Source organism: Sarcophilus harrisii, chromosome 3 (assembly GCF_902635505.1).
Source record: "Sarcophilus harrisii chromosome 3, mSarHar1.11, whole genome shotgun sequence".
Classification (NCBI taxonomy): domain Eukaryota; kingdom Metazoa; phylum Chordata; class Mammalia; order Dasyuromorphia; family Dasyuridae; genus Sarcophilus; species Sarcophilus harrisii.
This window is the reverse complement of record NC_045428.1, coordinates 291,787,269-291,801,433: the sequence shown is the minus strand read 5'-3', so window position 1 is coordinate 291,801,433 and position 14,165 is coordinate 291,787,269. Positions and strand designations below refer to the sequence as shown.

Below are 14,165 nucleotides of genomic sequence, written 5' to 3'. Positions count from 1 at the left end.
ATTATTTCTTATTTTTATCTGCTATCTCCCGTCTCTGCTTTGTTCATGTCATCCCCCATGATTGGCAGGGACCCTCACCATTACCACGCAGACACATATAATATACACTGAAATTTTTCCTCTCCTGGGATGACATATTTAGCGGTGGAAGGGACTCCAGAAACAATATACATCTACCTCCTCATTGTACAAATGAGGAAATTAAAACCCAGAGATCATATTAGTTATTTAATCAAGGTTCATCAAGATCTAATTCAAGTGTCATCCACAGAAGCTGGATTTAAGATTTTTAGTTGGAGTTGTGTTTTATTTATACATATATTTATGTGTTTTATGGATATATGCATATATGAATACATTGCATATATACATATAGGTGTATGAGTGTGTCTATATATACATATGTGTGTGCATATGTGTAGCATATTATATATTCCACAAAATTATATACATAAATTACTTATAGATCATTACATGTACCATTACATATTACAAGTGTAACATATATATTGTAACAATGCATATATATCACCTACATATTACAATGTAAAATTACATGTGTATCCTATGTACACATTGAATGTGTCATACATGTATGTACTTATTACAAAATTACAAGCATATATAGATATAAAATATATACATAATACATATGCATACTCTTATTTATTTGTATAATTATCTGTCCCAAAAGTAGTTTTAAGATTAAAACAACATTAAGATTTCTTTTGGGACATCCTATATTCATACTGGCAACACATTATTTGAATATACCTTGTATCTTTCACTGGACTATAAATTTTTTCAGAATTATTTCATCTCTATATCAGCATGCCCAGTATAGGACAAATGTTTCATAAATGTTTGCTGGATTTGATTTATAAAACTGTTGGAGGTGGCTGGGTAAATTGGCACATGACTGCTACCATGGTAGTCATAGTGGCTAACACTAGTAGATCCCCTGAACTCAGGGGTTGGGCTAAAACAATGAAGTGTCCACAAAAATCCAGCAGTAAGGAACAGAGAGTCCCCAGATTGCCTAAAGAGAGGAAACTGGATCCAGATCAGTGAAAAGTGGGTCAACACTCCCATGCTGACCAGCAATGAGATCAGACCTGTAAGTGGCTCCTGTATTTCTAGCATGACTGAATCTGGGAGACCCAGGAAGCCCAGAGACTATGTCCTCCCCCACAAAGCTTTACACTCTGCCATGTACAGTAGGTGTTCAACAGATATTTATTGAATGAATAAGTGAACAAATGAGTGAGAGAAGTGAGAGAAGGGGATAACTACTAGGAGGGTAGAGCATCGTACAAGAGAAGTTGGGGGTAGGGATTAGCCAGCTTCCTTCCACAGGAGAGAAAGAAGAAAGCTTCTGAATGGAGAGGATGAGTAAAAGCCATTACTCATTTATATAGCACTAAGGGTTGACAAAGGCTTTCAGAGAAAGATAACCTATTCTCTGAGGTAATGGGATAAATATGCTATAGAAACATCTATAATATGTGAGGCATTGTGCTGGGGGATATGGAAACTACAGACCTATAAGACCTAGTCCTTGTTATCCAGCATCTTATCAGTTTGCCATCACCCTCTGCCAACACACTAGAATTTTCCCCATGAATCACCTTGTGAAACCTGTCCATCTACTAATAAAATATTACATCATAAGCTACCTTCTGAGACTTACTCGCTCTTCAGAGAGAAAACAGGTCTATTTCTCATAGTATCACTTGAACATGTCATAAAAAAATAAAAACCCAAAGGCATACTTTGAGAATAGGAAGGAAGCACAGGTTGGGATGCTTGAAATCATGAAATCATTTTTATTCAATATCCGCCTACACTTAGTATTATGTAGTATTTGTTCTCTGCAGTAACATGTTCAATTCTATGCCTTTTAAGGACTAGGGACGATTTATACTAGGCAAGAAAACAATTCTCTCTAATACAAAGTAGAGATGTGATACACAGATGTTTCCCTAAGTAGACTGAATAATCAACTTTATAAAAATAAACGAGCATTCAAAACAAGAGGCTAATGAGAATCTCCAAGCACCATCCCAAGACTATCAACTTTCCTCTATTTTCTCATGCTTTTTAGGAGTATCTGATAGAAGATAAGCAAGTATTTCATATCTTTGCCTACTCCAATCTATCCTTTACATGCTCCAAAGTAATTTTCCTAAAGCACAAATATGACCATATCTTCCTATCATTTCCCTACTCAATAAACTCCAGGACAAAAAATAAAACTACTCTGTTTGGCATATAATCATTTTCAGAACTACCCCCTTCTTAATATTTCCAGTCTTCTTACATAGGATAGTCCAAAAATCTTGGTACATTTTTAACTTCAAACTTTAATTGCTTAAAACTACATTAAAACCATTGGAATACCCTGTACATTGCTCACCTCCACCTATTCTTGGATCAGTCATACTAGCCTATATGCTATTCTTCACACATGAAGCTCTTCCTATATCTTTCATGTCACTGCACAGACTCTCTCCAATTTCTAGGATGCTTTCATTCCTCATTTTCAGCCTCTGAGAATTCTCTAACTTCCTTCAAGACTCAGGACATCTGCAGGTTTTTCCCTGTTCTCCTAAATATTAAATAATTTTACATACTAAGATAGGAAGTACATATGCAGGCACATGCTATTCAAAGTTTGGCAACCAGCTCTCAAAAGGATGAAGGTGGTAGTGTGTATGTGTATGTGTGAACTTAATATATATTATTTTAAAATACATTTTTTTCCATCACTTTTTTTAGGCTAGACAATCAACAAAACAATAAAGCAAGCTCTGATTTGTAGCTGTGATTTTTTTAGTGTAAATTATTGCAATGGAAATTTAAATATTGGATCTCATGAGCTGGCTCAGCACATCCCTATCTGTATGGCTCTTATTTACCTATATAGGGACAGACTCTTCCATTAGATCTAGATTCCTTGAGGTCAGGAACTGTTTTTGTTTTTCTTTGTATTCCCAGCACTTAGCACAGTACCTGATACAACATAAAGAGGACCAATGACATCAGGAGGAGGATGTCTTGACTTCTAAGTGAATTGGATTTAAGTGACCCAAAGCTGTGCAAAGTCATGAGCCTCACTCTCTCCTCCAGAATCATTGGAGTCCAGTGGCAGGACATAAGTCAAGATGATTGGTGCTGGCCCCCAATGCAGTGGGAGACCTTGGACTTTTTAAGCTAAGGACTTTTCCAGATCTCAGTTTGTCTGAGGCAGTACTCATTCAGTGATTAAAGACTAGGTAGGAACAGAAACAAATGGCCTAGTTTGATTTCCCAAAAGAATCAGTTTGGGAAGCGAAGACCCTTAAGAGTTTCTGGCCACAACAAAAACAAATTACTTTCAGACCACTTCAGTTATTAGGAGTTTTTTGTTTTTTTTTTGTAAATCAAGCCAAAATTTGCTTTTCTGCAACTTTTGTTCATTTTTCTCATTCTGATTTCTGGGGTTAAACATAAAAAATTAAATTCCTCTTTCTCATGAGGGTCCTTTGAATATCTAAAAATAACTATTATCTCACTAAGAAAAACTGGAACATTTTTGTTACTCCCCCAAAAAAGGTCTTTATTCCTTTCTACATTGATTTTAAAATGACTGGTGACTTGATAAGCATTTATCCACCAGTCTCAATCCCTCTCATCATTTTAATTTTTTCGTTTTTATAGCTTTGCAATTTACAAAGTGTTTTCACCTATTACATAATCCTATCCTCTCAACCACTCTGTGAAAGAGGCAGAATAGATATTATCATCCTGATTATACAGATGAAGAAATAATTTCTGAAAACTTAAGTAATATTTTCTAGGTTACACAGAAGTTGCAACAGGAGAATTTCTAATTGTTATCCTGGTACTAAAATAAATCACTCTTCTCAAACCTATTCTATATGCTAATGCTAAATCCCTAATTCCCTTTCTCCCCACCATCCCCCGCCATGGAATACTTTATTCTTTAATTTTTATTTCCAACTCAAAAGTCTCTATCTTCCTTTAGTCCCTCCCTTATGCATTAAGAATGCAAGAAAAACTATACAATACTGTACTCATTTATATGTATGACATCATACAAAACATATTTCCAAATTACCCATGTTGTGAGGAAAAGGAAAGAAAAATAAAGTGGAAAAAACTATACTTCAATTTTCATTCACACTTCATTTGTTATCTTTCTGGAGACAGAGAGCATTTCTCACTTTCTTTGGAAATGATTCATGGATTACTGAATTGATCAGAGAAAATAAATCTTTTACAGCTGATTATCATTACAATATCACTATTACCATATACAACGTTCATATAGTTCTGCTTCTTTTTGCCTCAGTTCATATGTCTTTTCAGATTTTTCATTTGCCATTTCTTATAGCACAATAGCAGTCCGTGAACAGTAATATATATTGTTTGCCCATCCCCAAATTGACAATCATATCTTCACTTTCTAATTTCGTTACCATCACAAAAAGAACTGCTATAATATTTTTGTAAATACAAGTCATTTGACTTTTTCTTTGATTTTGATTGAGAAATACCAGTTGTGATATTTCTATGTGAAAGGCTATACACATTTTAATAGCTCTTTAGGCATAGTTCCAAATTGCCTTCAGAATGGTTGAACCAATTTACAAATTTCACCAATAATGAGTGCATAAGGGTCTCTATTTTTTCACAACCCCTCCAATATTTGTCATTTTCTTTTTCTGCCATATTAATCAATCTGGATGTGAGGTGATACCTCAGAGTTATTTTAATTCATATTTCTCCATTTATTAGTGATTTAAAGCATTTTATATGATCATTTAAATCTTTTGATCTCTTCTGAAAACTTCCTGTTCATATCCTTTAATTATTTATCATTTGGGATGTGGTTCTTATGTTTATAAATCTGGCAAATCACCGATTTCCATATTACTTCCATTTCCATAGTATGTGGCCATGCGCTCCACTTCTAAGCCACTGGAGGGGAAAACATAGGATGCCCCAACCTTAATGGTTTAGAATTAACCACACATACACACACGTACATCACATACATACATATAGTATTGTATAATATAGATACAATTTTTATATGTGCATATACATGTACCAAATTATCTTTTTTAAAAAATTCTTACCTTCATGGATAATCAAACTTATAACAATCATTACAATGAAGACTATGAAGATGGAAACAATTGCCATCCACAGTTTACACTTCCCCCTCACAGGCTTATTACAGGATTTCCAGGGGTTTTGTCGTTTAGCCTAGAAAATAGAAAGGCATGATCATCAAGGATTGAACAAGGTAGTAAAGCAGACATTTTCCAAAAATGTGGCTATCTGCCCGTCTGTTCAGCAGATCTTCACATAATTTACATTTACCTAACAGAAATTTTTCACATGTAAAAGACACATCCTGCAGAATAAACTTATCACTGACAAAGAATGCCAGGAACCATAAGCACCATGCTAATACTAGGATTACTACTATCTCGGGCTCTTAATCCTTTGGGAAAGGGGTCATCCCTGTAGTCAGAGTCATAACTAGGGCAAGTTAAATTGTGCTTTACCATAAGGTCCTAAAATACTGAGAGTCGACAACTTGTATACTAAGTGAGCTCCCTAATTCAACCTGCTGATAACTTCGGCTTCAATCTTCCCCAATGTGGAAATTTCATAATGTGTATTTTCCACCATCTTCACCAGTTTGAATTGAGGACACATTTAGTGTTTCTTGCCTTAGACACCAATGTTGCTAGTTATGGTTCTGCCACTTACTATAATCAAGAATGAAAAATATTGAAGGATAGCAACAGTTTAAGACTTGAACTTTAGACTTCCCTTGACTGAAAAATTCTCTCTTATCTCCCGACTATCCACATTCTATCCAAACTTCAAGGCCCAACTCAAATTCCACCATCTTAAGGGCAAACTCTTAACCACTTAGTCCTGAGAGAGCAGCATTCTTTCTGAATTCCTCCACCACAGAAAACAAGCAGATGTATGCAATCTCCCTGAAGATGAAGACTAAGTGCTATGCTTTTTTTTTTTTATTACTGCCTCAGCTTCTCCCAATGACTATTCCATGTATTAGACATTTAATATTGCTTGATTCTTCAATAGACTATCAGAGGGTCCTACAAAAGTCCCTAAACACCCTCTACAAGAAACTATCCTCTGAATTTACCTCATCTTGCCCTTTAGGGACAAAATACAGCTTAAAATGTCATGAGGAATAAAAATGCTGAAGCATGGGACTGGAGTAGAATAGATACAGGAAATTTCTTTTGTGTTGTTGTTTACATTTTATTTTATTTCTCATTTTTCCTTTTAGATCTGATTTTTCTTGTGCAGCATGATAATTGCAGAAATATGTATAGAAGAAATGCACATATTTAACATATATGGGACGCTTACCATCTAGAGGAGAGGGAGGGAAGAAGGGAGGGAAGGAAATTTCTTTTGTGTTAAGAACACTTCCTGGAAATAGCTATATGACTCCGAGCAAGTCACTTAAATCTGATTGTCTTGCTAAAAAAAAAATTTCAAAAATTCTCCCTGGAGAAAGCATTGTGCTCTACTCTCTAGAACTGGATAGAAGCCCTATCATAGAAATCACCTAAAAAATAAAGTGATAGATCAGTGGAATAAATTATATATACAATACATAGTGGTAAATAACCATAGTAACTTAATGTTTGATAAACCCTAAAAGCTGCACTCTTGGGACAAGAACTCACTTTTTGGCAAAAACTATTGGGAAAACTGGAAAACAGTATGTCAGAAACCAGTTATAGATCAAAATCTTATACTGTATACTAAGATAAGGTTAAAATGGGTACATGATTTAGCCTTAAAGGGCAATACCATAAGCAAATCAGGGGAGCATGGAATAATTTGCTTTTCAGATCTATGGATAAGGAAAGAATTTATGACCAAGAGACAAAGAGCATTATAAGACATAAAATAGATAATTTTTATTATGTAAAATTTTAAAGTTTCTGCACAAACAACACCAATGCAACCAAGATTGAAATGAAAGCAGAAAGTTGAGAGGAAATTTTTACATCAAGATTTTCTGATAAAGGCCTCATTTCTCAAATACAAAGAGTCAAATTTATAAAAATATAAGTTATTTCCCAATTGGTAATGGGCCAAAGAATATAAGCTGGGATTTTTCATATGAAGAAATCAAAGCTATCTATAGTCATATAAAAATGTTCTAAATCACTATTGATTGGATAAGCAAATTAAAATAATTCTGAGGTATTATCTCACACATATTTAATTGGCTAAACAATAAGGAAAATGATAAATGTTGGGGGATATGTGGGAAAATTAGAACACTATTATACTGTTGGTGGAGCTGTAAAATAATTCAACCATTCTGAAGAGCAATGTGGGAACTATACCCAAAGGTCTATAAAACTATGCATGTTCTTTGATCCAACAATATCACTATGAGATTTGTATCCCAGATAGATAGATAGATATAGACAGATAGATAAGTGGATGGATGATAGGCAAAAGACCTATTTTTTAAAATAAAAATACTTATAATAGTTTGTAGTAGCAAAAAATTAGAAATTGAGGGGATGCCCATCAATTGAGGAATTGTTAAAAATAAGTTGGGGTATATGACTGGAATGAAATACTATTGTGTTATTAAAAAATGACAAAGAGAATTTTTTCAGAAAAAAAAAAAAAACCTGGAAAGACTTACATAAAGATACAGCGAGGTGAACAGAACCAGAAGAACATTGTTCTTAATAACATCAATATTGTAAGATATGTGAATGACTTAACTATTCTCAGCAATACAATGATACAAGACAATTCCAAAGGACTCATGAAGAAAAATGCTATCCACCTCCAGAGAAAGAATTAATAAGAGTCTGAATGCAGATGGAAATATACTATTTTCACTTTAATTTTGTGGGGGGGGGGGGTTGAGAGGAGAGGGAGAGGTCTATGTTTTCTTTCACATGACTAATACTGAAATATATTTTGCATGCACATATATAACCCATATCAAATTGTTTACCATCTCATAGGGGTAAGGAAAAGAAGGAAGGTAATTTGAAATTGAATTTTTTAAGATGAATACTATGCCAAATGTGGAAATATATGTAGAAGAATTGCACATGCTAATCTTTATTGGATTGCTTATTGTCTTGGGGGGAGGGAGGAGAAAGGGAGAAATATTTGGAATATAAGATTTTACAAAGATCAATGTTGAAAACTATCTGCTTGTATTTGGAAAAATAAAATACTATAAAATAAAAATGAATGCTAAAATGGTTTATATATATTTGGGGAAAATATTGTTCACACATATATTCTAACATATTTAATATGTATTGGACTACCTGCCAGCTAGGGGAGGGGGTGGGGGGAAGGAGAGGAAAATTTGGAACAAAAGGCTTTTCAAGGGTCAATGTTGAAAAATTACCTATGCATATATTTTGTAAATAAAAAACAAAAAAATATTGTTCACAAAAAGAAAAAAAAAAAGGAATCACCTTTTAAATCAATACTAGCTAAAGCTATGGTCAATTTGCTAGACAAGAAGGCTCTCTCAGTGGAAATTTCTGTAAATGGAGGACACCTTTAACACTTGATAATTTCTGTTAGAAATCTTGTTGGTTTTGTCTTGTCTTATTTTGTCTTGGTTTTCTTGGAGTTGGTAAGAGGTATGGCATCTAGATAACACAGTGGGTAGAATACGGAGCCTGAAGTCAGTCAGGAAGAGTTCAAATGTGGTTTCAGACACTTATTAATTGTAGGATCTTGAGCAAGTGACTTAATCCTGTTTGCCTCAGTTTCCTCATCTGTAAAATGATCTGGAAAAATTTACTAACCTTTAATCTACTAATTTACTAACTACTCCAATATCTTTGCCAAGAAAAACTCCACAAAGAGTTGGACACAATCACAAAAGTATGGGCCTCAGATTTTATCACTATAGGGAATTTCCATTGTACAAACGCCTTTCACCAATTTATATCACCAACTTATCTATATTCTTACTTATATTAGTATTAGAGAGTTACTAGGATACTGACTTACTTAGATATACATAATTACTATATGTAAACATTGATACTTCAATCTGAATTCTGTGTGTGTGTGAGAGGTAACTGGGGTGAAGTGACTTGCCTAGGATCAGTTAGTAGGTGTTAAGTGTCTGAAGTTGGATTTGAACTCAAGTCTTTCTGATTTCAGTACTGGTTCTCTATCCACTGAACAATCTATCTGAATCTTTTTTTTTTTTTTTTTACCAGAATTTAATAACCCTCACCAATAGAAACTCTTCCTTCTATTATATTTAAATCCCTTATGATGCAGATTAAATTCATTTCTTTAAACCTTTCCCTGAGTTGTAAAAGACAAGAGTAATAACTAGCTTTAACTTAATGATATTTTCAAATTTAGGAAGGTTTAATATGCAATCTTATAGCTTTTGCTTCACTAAATAAGGCTGTGGCAATTATTTTCAATACTCTTTAAACTACTTAACTTCCCTTTCCATATGGGGGATTTCACAGTCCTAGAACATCCAGAGGAGAAATATCATTTCCTTCCTCCCTATTGCCCCAAATTTTTCTCTCTTAGCTTGCTTTTTAAGGCAATGCAATAGCCATGAGATGGTATTCCATTTTAATGGGTTGGGGTGGTGGGAAACAAGAAATTCTCCACTAAATTCACATACTTTCAAAATATTTCCCTCTATATCTGTGAAGACTAAATGTGCATTCTGTGGCTGGGAGAGTCATGTTTAATCATCATTATGTCTGGCTGTCCTCAGAATGCTCTCCCAGGTTTCTACACCAGCCTTTAGTCTCAGAATGCCCTGGATAGTTTAAAAGACTGAATAGGAAAATAGGATTATCTTTTGGCTATCCTATCTATATATACTCCCAACAGAAGCAGACAAACAAGTGAGAAAGGAGTTTCCTAACACAGAGAACATATCATTTCCACATCAATCTCTCTGAGTTTCAAGTGAGTAGCCGTTTCATTTCTTGTTGTTAGTATACAGTATTGTCTTCTGGTTTGGCTCACACTCTCAGTTTCTCTACTTCCTTCCCAACCACCTTTTCAAACCTAGTCATACCTCTACCCTAAAGTCTATTCTGATTGGTGACTCCCTAGCCTAGACCACCAGTTCATCAGAGCCACTAGCCATGGTCATATCACTCCTAGTTTCACTCTCTCTGAACTTCCCTACTTCCTCCCCATTCACTTTATCCCCTCTCAGCTTTCCTTCTCCCTGTTACAGGCTCTCCTCTTTCCAGTTCCCTTTATATATTGTCTTTTCCCCATTGCAATCTAAGTTCTCTGAGAGAAGAGACTCTCTTGTTTGCTTGTATCTATATCCAAGCACATACCATAGTGTCTAGCACAGACTGAGCATTTAGTAAATGCTCAACCTATCCATTTATCCATCTATAAACTTACAAATTCTGGCATTTAAATGAGGTATGACTTTGACATTATGTGATGATTTTTTTTAAAAAACAAAGGCATCAGAATTTCTGAATATATGAATGCAGAAAAGATTTTATTTCAGAATATTTGGAATTAAATCTTCCTTTTGCTATTTATTGTGTGATTCTTAATCATTTTGTGCCACAATTTCCTCTTTTGTATTTCTCCAATTCAATAACATTTATTAAGCCCTTCTTATGTACAAGGCATTGTTAGATGCTGAGAAATGTAGGACAAAAATGAAACCATACCTGCCCTCAAAGAACTTATACTCTCCAAGGGCAGTCAGCAGAAAAGCAAATAAGTAAAATCAATTAACTTATATTATCATCATATAATATAATATATGCAATATATGTATATATACATATACATATATATATTCATTTAGAGAGCCAAAGGATGTTGAACAATGGCACACTGATCTTGGAGTCAGGAAGACCTGAATTCAAATCTTATTCTCAGACACACAATAGTTGTGTGACCCTGGGCAAATCATTTAACTCTCTCTGCTTTTTAACCCTCATCTGTAAAAAGAACTGGAGAAGGAAATAGTAAACCACTCCATATTTTTGCCCAGAAATACCAAATAGGGCCATGAAAAGCCAAACACAAGTTGTTAACTATTCATCTTTCATTCTCACAGAGGATTGATGACAATATGAGTGTGATGTTTTGACTTGCTGGTAAATGGATTTGACTGAAGCAGAGAAGCCCAAACTAATGAACCACAAATTCATTAAGAGCTTTTCATGTAAACATAGTGAGATGCACAGGAATTACAAAGAAAGTAAAAAACTCAGTCTATGACCTCAAGGAGCTCACATTCTAATAGGAGAAACAATACATGAAAGATTCAGAGAGATATATAGAGAGACAGAAAAAGATAGACTGATAAAGAGACTAAGAGAGGAGGAGGCAAACAGAGATTTGAAGACAAAGAGAGAAAAACACAGGTGAGGGAGGGAAAGACAAAGGAACAAAGGTAGGGGAGGAAGAAGGTTCTAGCAGCAAAGTGGATCAAGAGACACCTACTGCAGCACAAGTAGTCCTGAGGGAATGTATGAAAGGTAAAAGATAGAGAAGATGAAGGAGAGCCTTCTGGGCATGGAGGACAGCAAGAGCACATTTAGGGAAGCGATTACCATCTGTGAGGATGGGTGAAGGGGAGTGATGTGAGGACACAGGAAAGACAGAAGAAGCAAGGTTGAAAGAGTTTTAAATGCCAAATAGAAAGGACCTGGAACTTCAGAGAGGCAAAGGAGAGATTTGGAAAGCTGTCAGCTAGTAGGAAGTGCAGAGCTAGGGTATACGCAAGATTAAAGAAGATCTTACAGGAGAAATAGAGGCTAAAGGGAGCTTTGAACAAAGAGAATTTTGCAGTCAGAGATGAGGATGGAGTGCCTTCCAGGCTTAAAGAATAGTTTCTATGGTTTTAAATGCCTGGATGAGGAGTTTGTGTTATATCCTAGAATCAAAGGAAATCACAGAAAATAGCTTTCTGAACAGGAGAATGATGGGAAGAATAAGAAATACTCTAGAAGATGATTCAGACAGCCATGTGGAGAAAAATGAAAAAGAGAGAAGTCAGGTGGCAGGTGACCAGCTATGGGACAACAGATTAAAATGGCAAACATGTGTCCTACAATACTCCCCAGGGCAGCCCAAAGCAATATTTAACAAAATAAATAAAAATATAATATGTTGTTAGTTTGTGGTTTTCTAAGTTAATATGACACTGTAAGGAACCTTATGTATACTTCAGTAACCTATTTCTATTTGAATTTTCTACTACTCCTCTAGGTGAGAGATAATAAGGGAAAAGACAAGTGTGGTGTCTTGCATATCAAACAGACTTTAAAATAAAAAGTATTTTGTGTACAGCTGGGTGGCTCAGTAGCATTGAGTTTGGAATCAAGAAGACTCATTTCCCTGAGTTCCAATCCAGTTTCAGGCACTTACTAGCTGTGTGACCCTGGACAAATCACTTAATCCTATTTGTTCAGTTTCCTCATCTGTAAAATGAACTGAAGAAGGAAATGACAAACCACTTCAGCATCTTTGTCAAGAAAATTTCAAATGAGATCAGAAAGAGTCAGACAGTACTGAAAAATGACTGAACAATTGCAATATACTGAGAACCATATGAATAACATGGTGGATTCTGAAATAAGATAGGAAGGAAAATCCACTATTTCCTTAGGAAACGCCCTTCCATTTTTAAATTGTTCTAATTAGAATGTTTTTCTTAGTATCAATTCAAAATTTATCTCTTTGCAAAGCATTTTAAGAACTAAATAAAGATCATGAATTAAGATAACTGTAAGAGTTTAACAATGAGAGAGAAGATACAACAGTCCATAGCTGGAGGAGATAGCTGAAGAAAAGATCATATTTGCAAGCAATACAAAAGGGACTGGTACATAAAAGAGACCGAAAATGACAGGGGAATGGACTAGAGGATCTTTGAGGAATCATCCAAGTCTACATCTGTGATCTGGTGATTTTAGGAAGTTTATAAGTTTGCTCCAGTTATTCTGTCACTGCTCCAAAACATTTTGGGAATTCTTCTTTTGGAATGACCTTAAGAAGAAGTTGACATTCCATGAGATCAATTGGACTCATCATTTTTTAATCATATTCTATTCTTGACCCTAAAGCATTTCTTCCGGAAACAACTCACTTGGTTCACTAGTTCTGTGTCTACCTTTTGGTTGCTTAGAAAACATCAAATCCACCCTCAAAGCATGAAGATTTTGTAGCATTGAGATTATTATAAAAGACATGGCACAGGCTTTTGGAATAGAAACAGAATTCTGCATTTGCAAGACCTCAGCAGCCATGCAGTCCAACCCAAGGGAAGTCCACTGAAAGGGACTCCGATAAGGGTTTGTTCAGACTGTCTGGAGACTCCAGTGGAAGAGGAAACCATTGCTTCCTGAAGACCTATTTCCATTTTTAAAATTTCTCTAATGTTAAATTCTTATTGATATCAAACCTCAATTTACTACTTTGCAACTTCCACTTGTCACTCCTGGTTCTGCTCTCTGGGGATAAACAGAACCATTTTAAACTCCCTTTATAAAATGGACCTTCAAATATATATTAGGACAGAGTTATTTAAGGTAGGGCTTCTTAAACTTTTTTCTACTTTGCAGTTTCCACTTGCAGCCCCTTTTAATCTGAGAAATTTTTACATGATCCCATATATGAAGGTATGTAAGGTAGGTATGCAAATCAAACATTTACTGATAATAAATCATAATTTTGCCATAATTTTCCCCTCATTCAGTTATGAGACACCATATGGGTCATGAATCATAGTTTAAGAAGGTAACATTTAAAGCATTTCCAAAAAATTCCTCAAATACTCTGTGTCGTGCCTATGTCAAAGGAGTGATCACATAAACTCCTAAGGTAAATATTGTGATAAACTTATAACTTGGAAATAAAAGTTAATATACATACAAAAAAAGAAAAAAGAAATCAATCTCATGCCCTAAAGGTTATACTTCTTATGGAGGTAGCTCAGAAGGTTGACTAGAAAGGGAAATTACATGTTTTCTATTCCCTTAAGGCAGTTTGTCTTAAATAGCATTCCCTAAAGGGAATGAAGAAAAGTTCTGGAGTAGGATGGTCCTTGTAGTAAAAAAACAAGTTGAAAG

At 34.9% G+C, this 14,165-nt stretch overlaps 1 protein-coding gene across 1 annotated transcript in view; it reads right to left on the bottom strand.

The window, feature by feature from the left end:
- Nucleotides 1-14,165, bottom strand: part of C3H3orf52 (chromosome 3 C3orf52 homolog) — a 40,243-nt gene that overhangs the window by 22,194 nt on the left and 3,884 nt on the right. Inside the window, exon 2 of the mRNA XM_031959654.1 lies at nucleotides 5,145-5,274. Coding sequence (XP_031815514.1) covers nucleotides 5,145-5,274 — 130 coding nt within the window. The remainder of the gene's footprint in view (nucleotides 1-5,144; nucleotides 5,275-14,165) is intronic.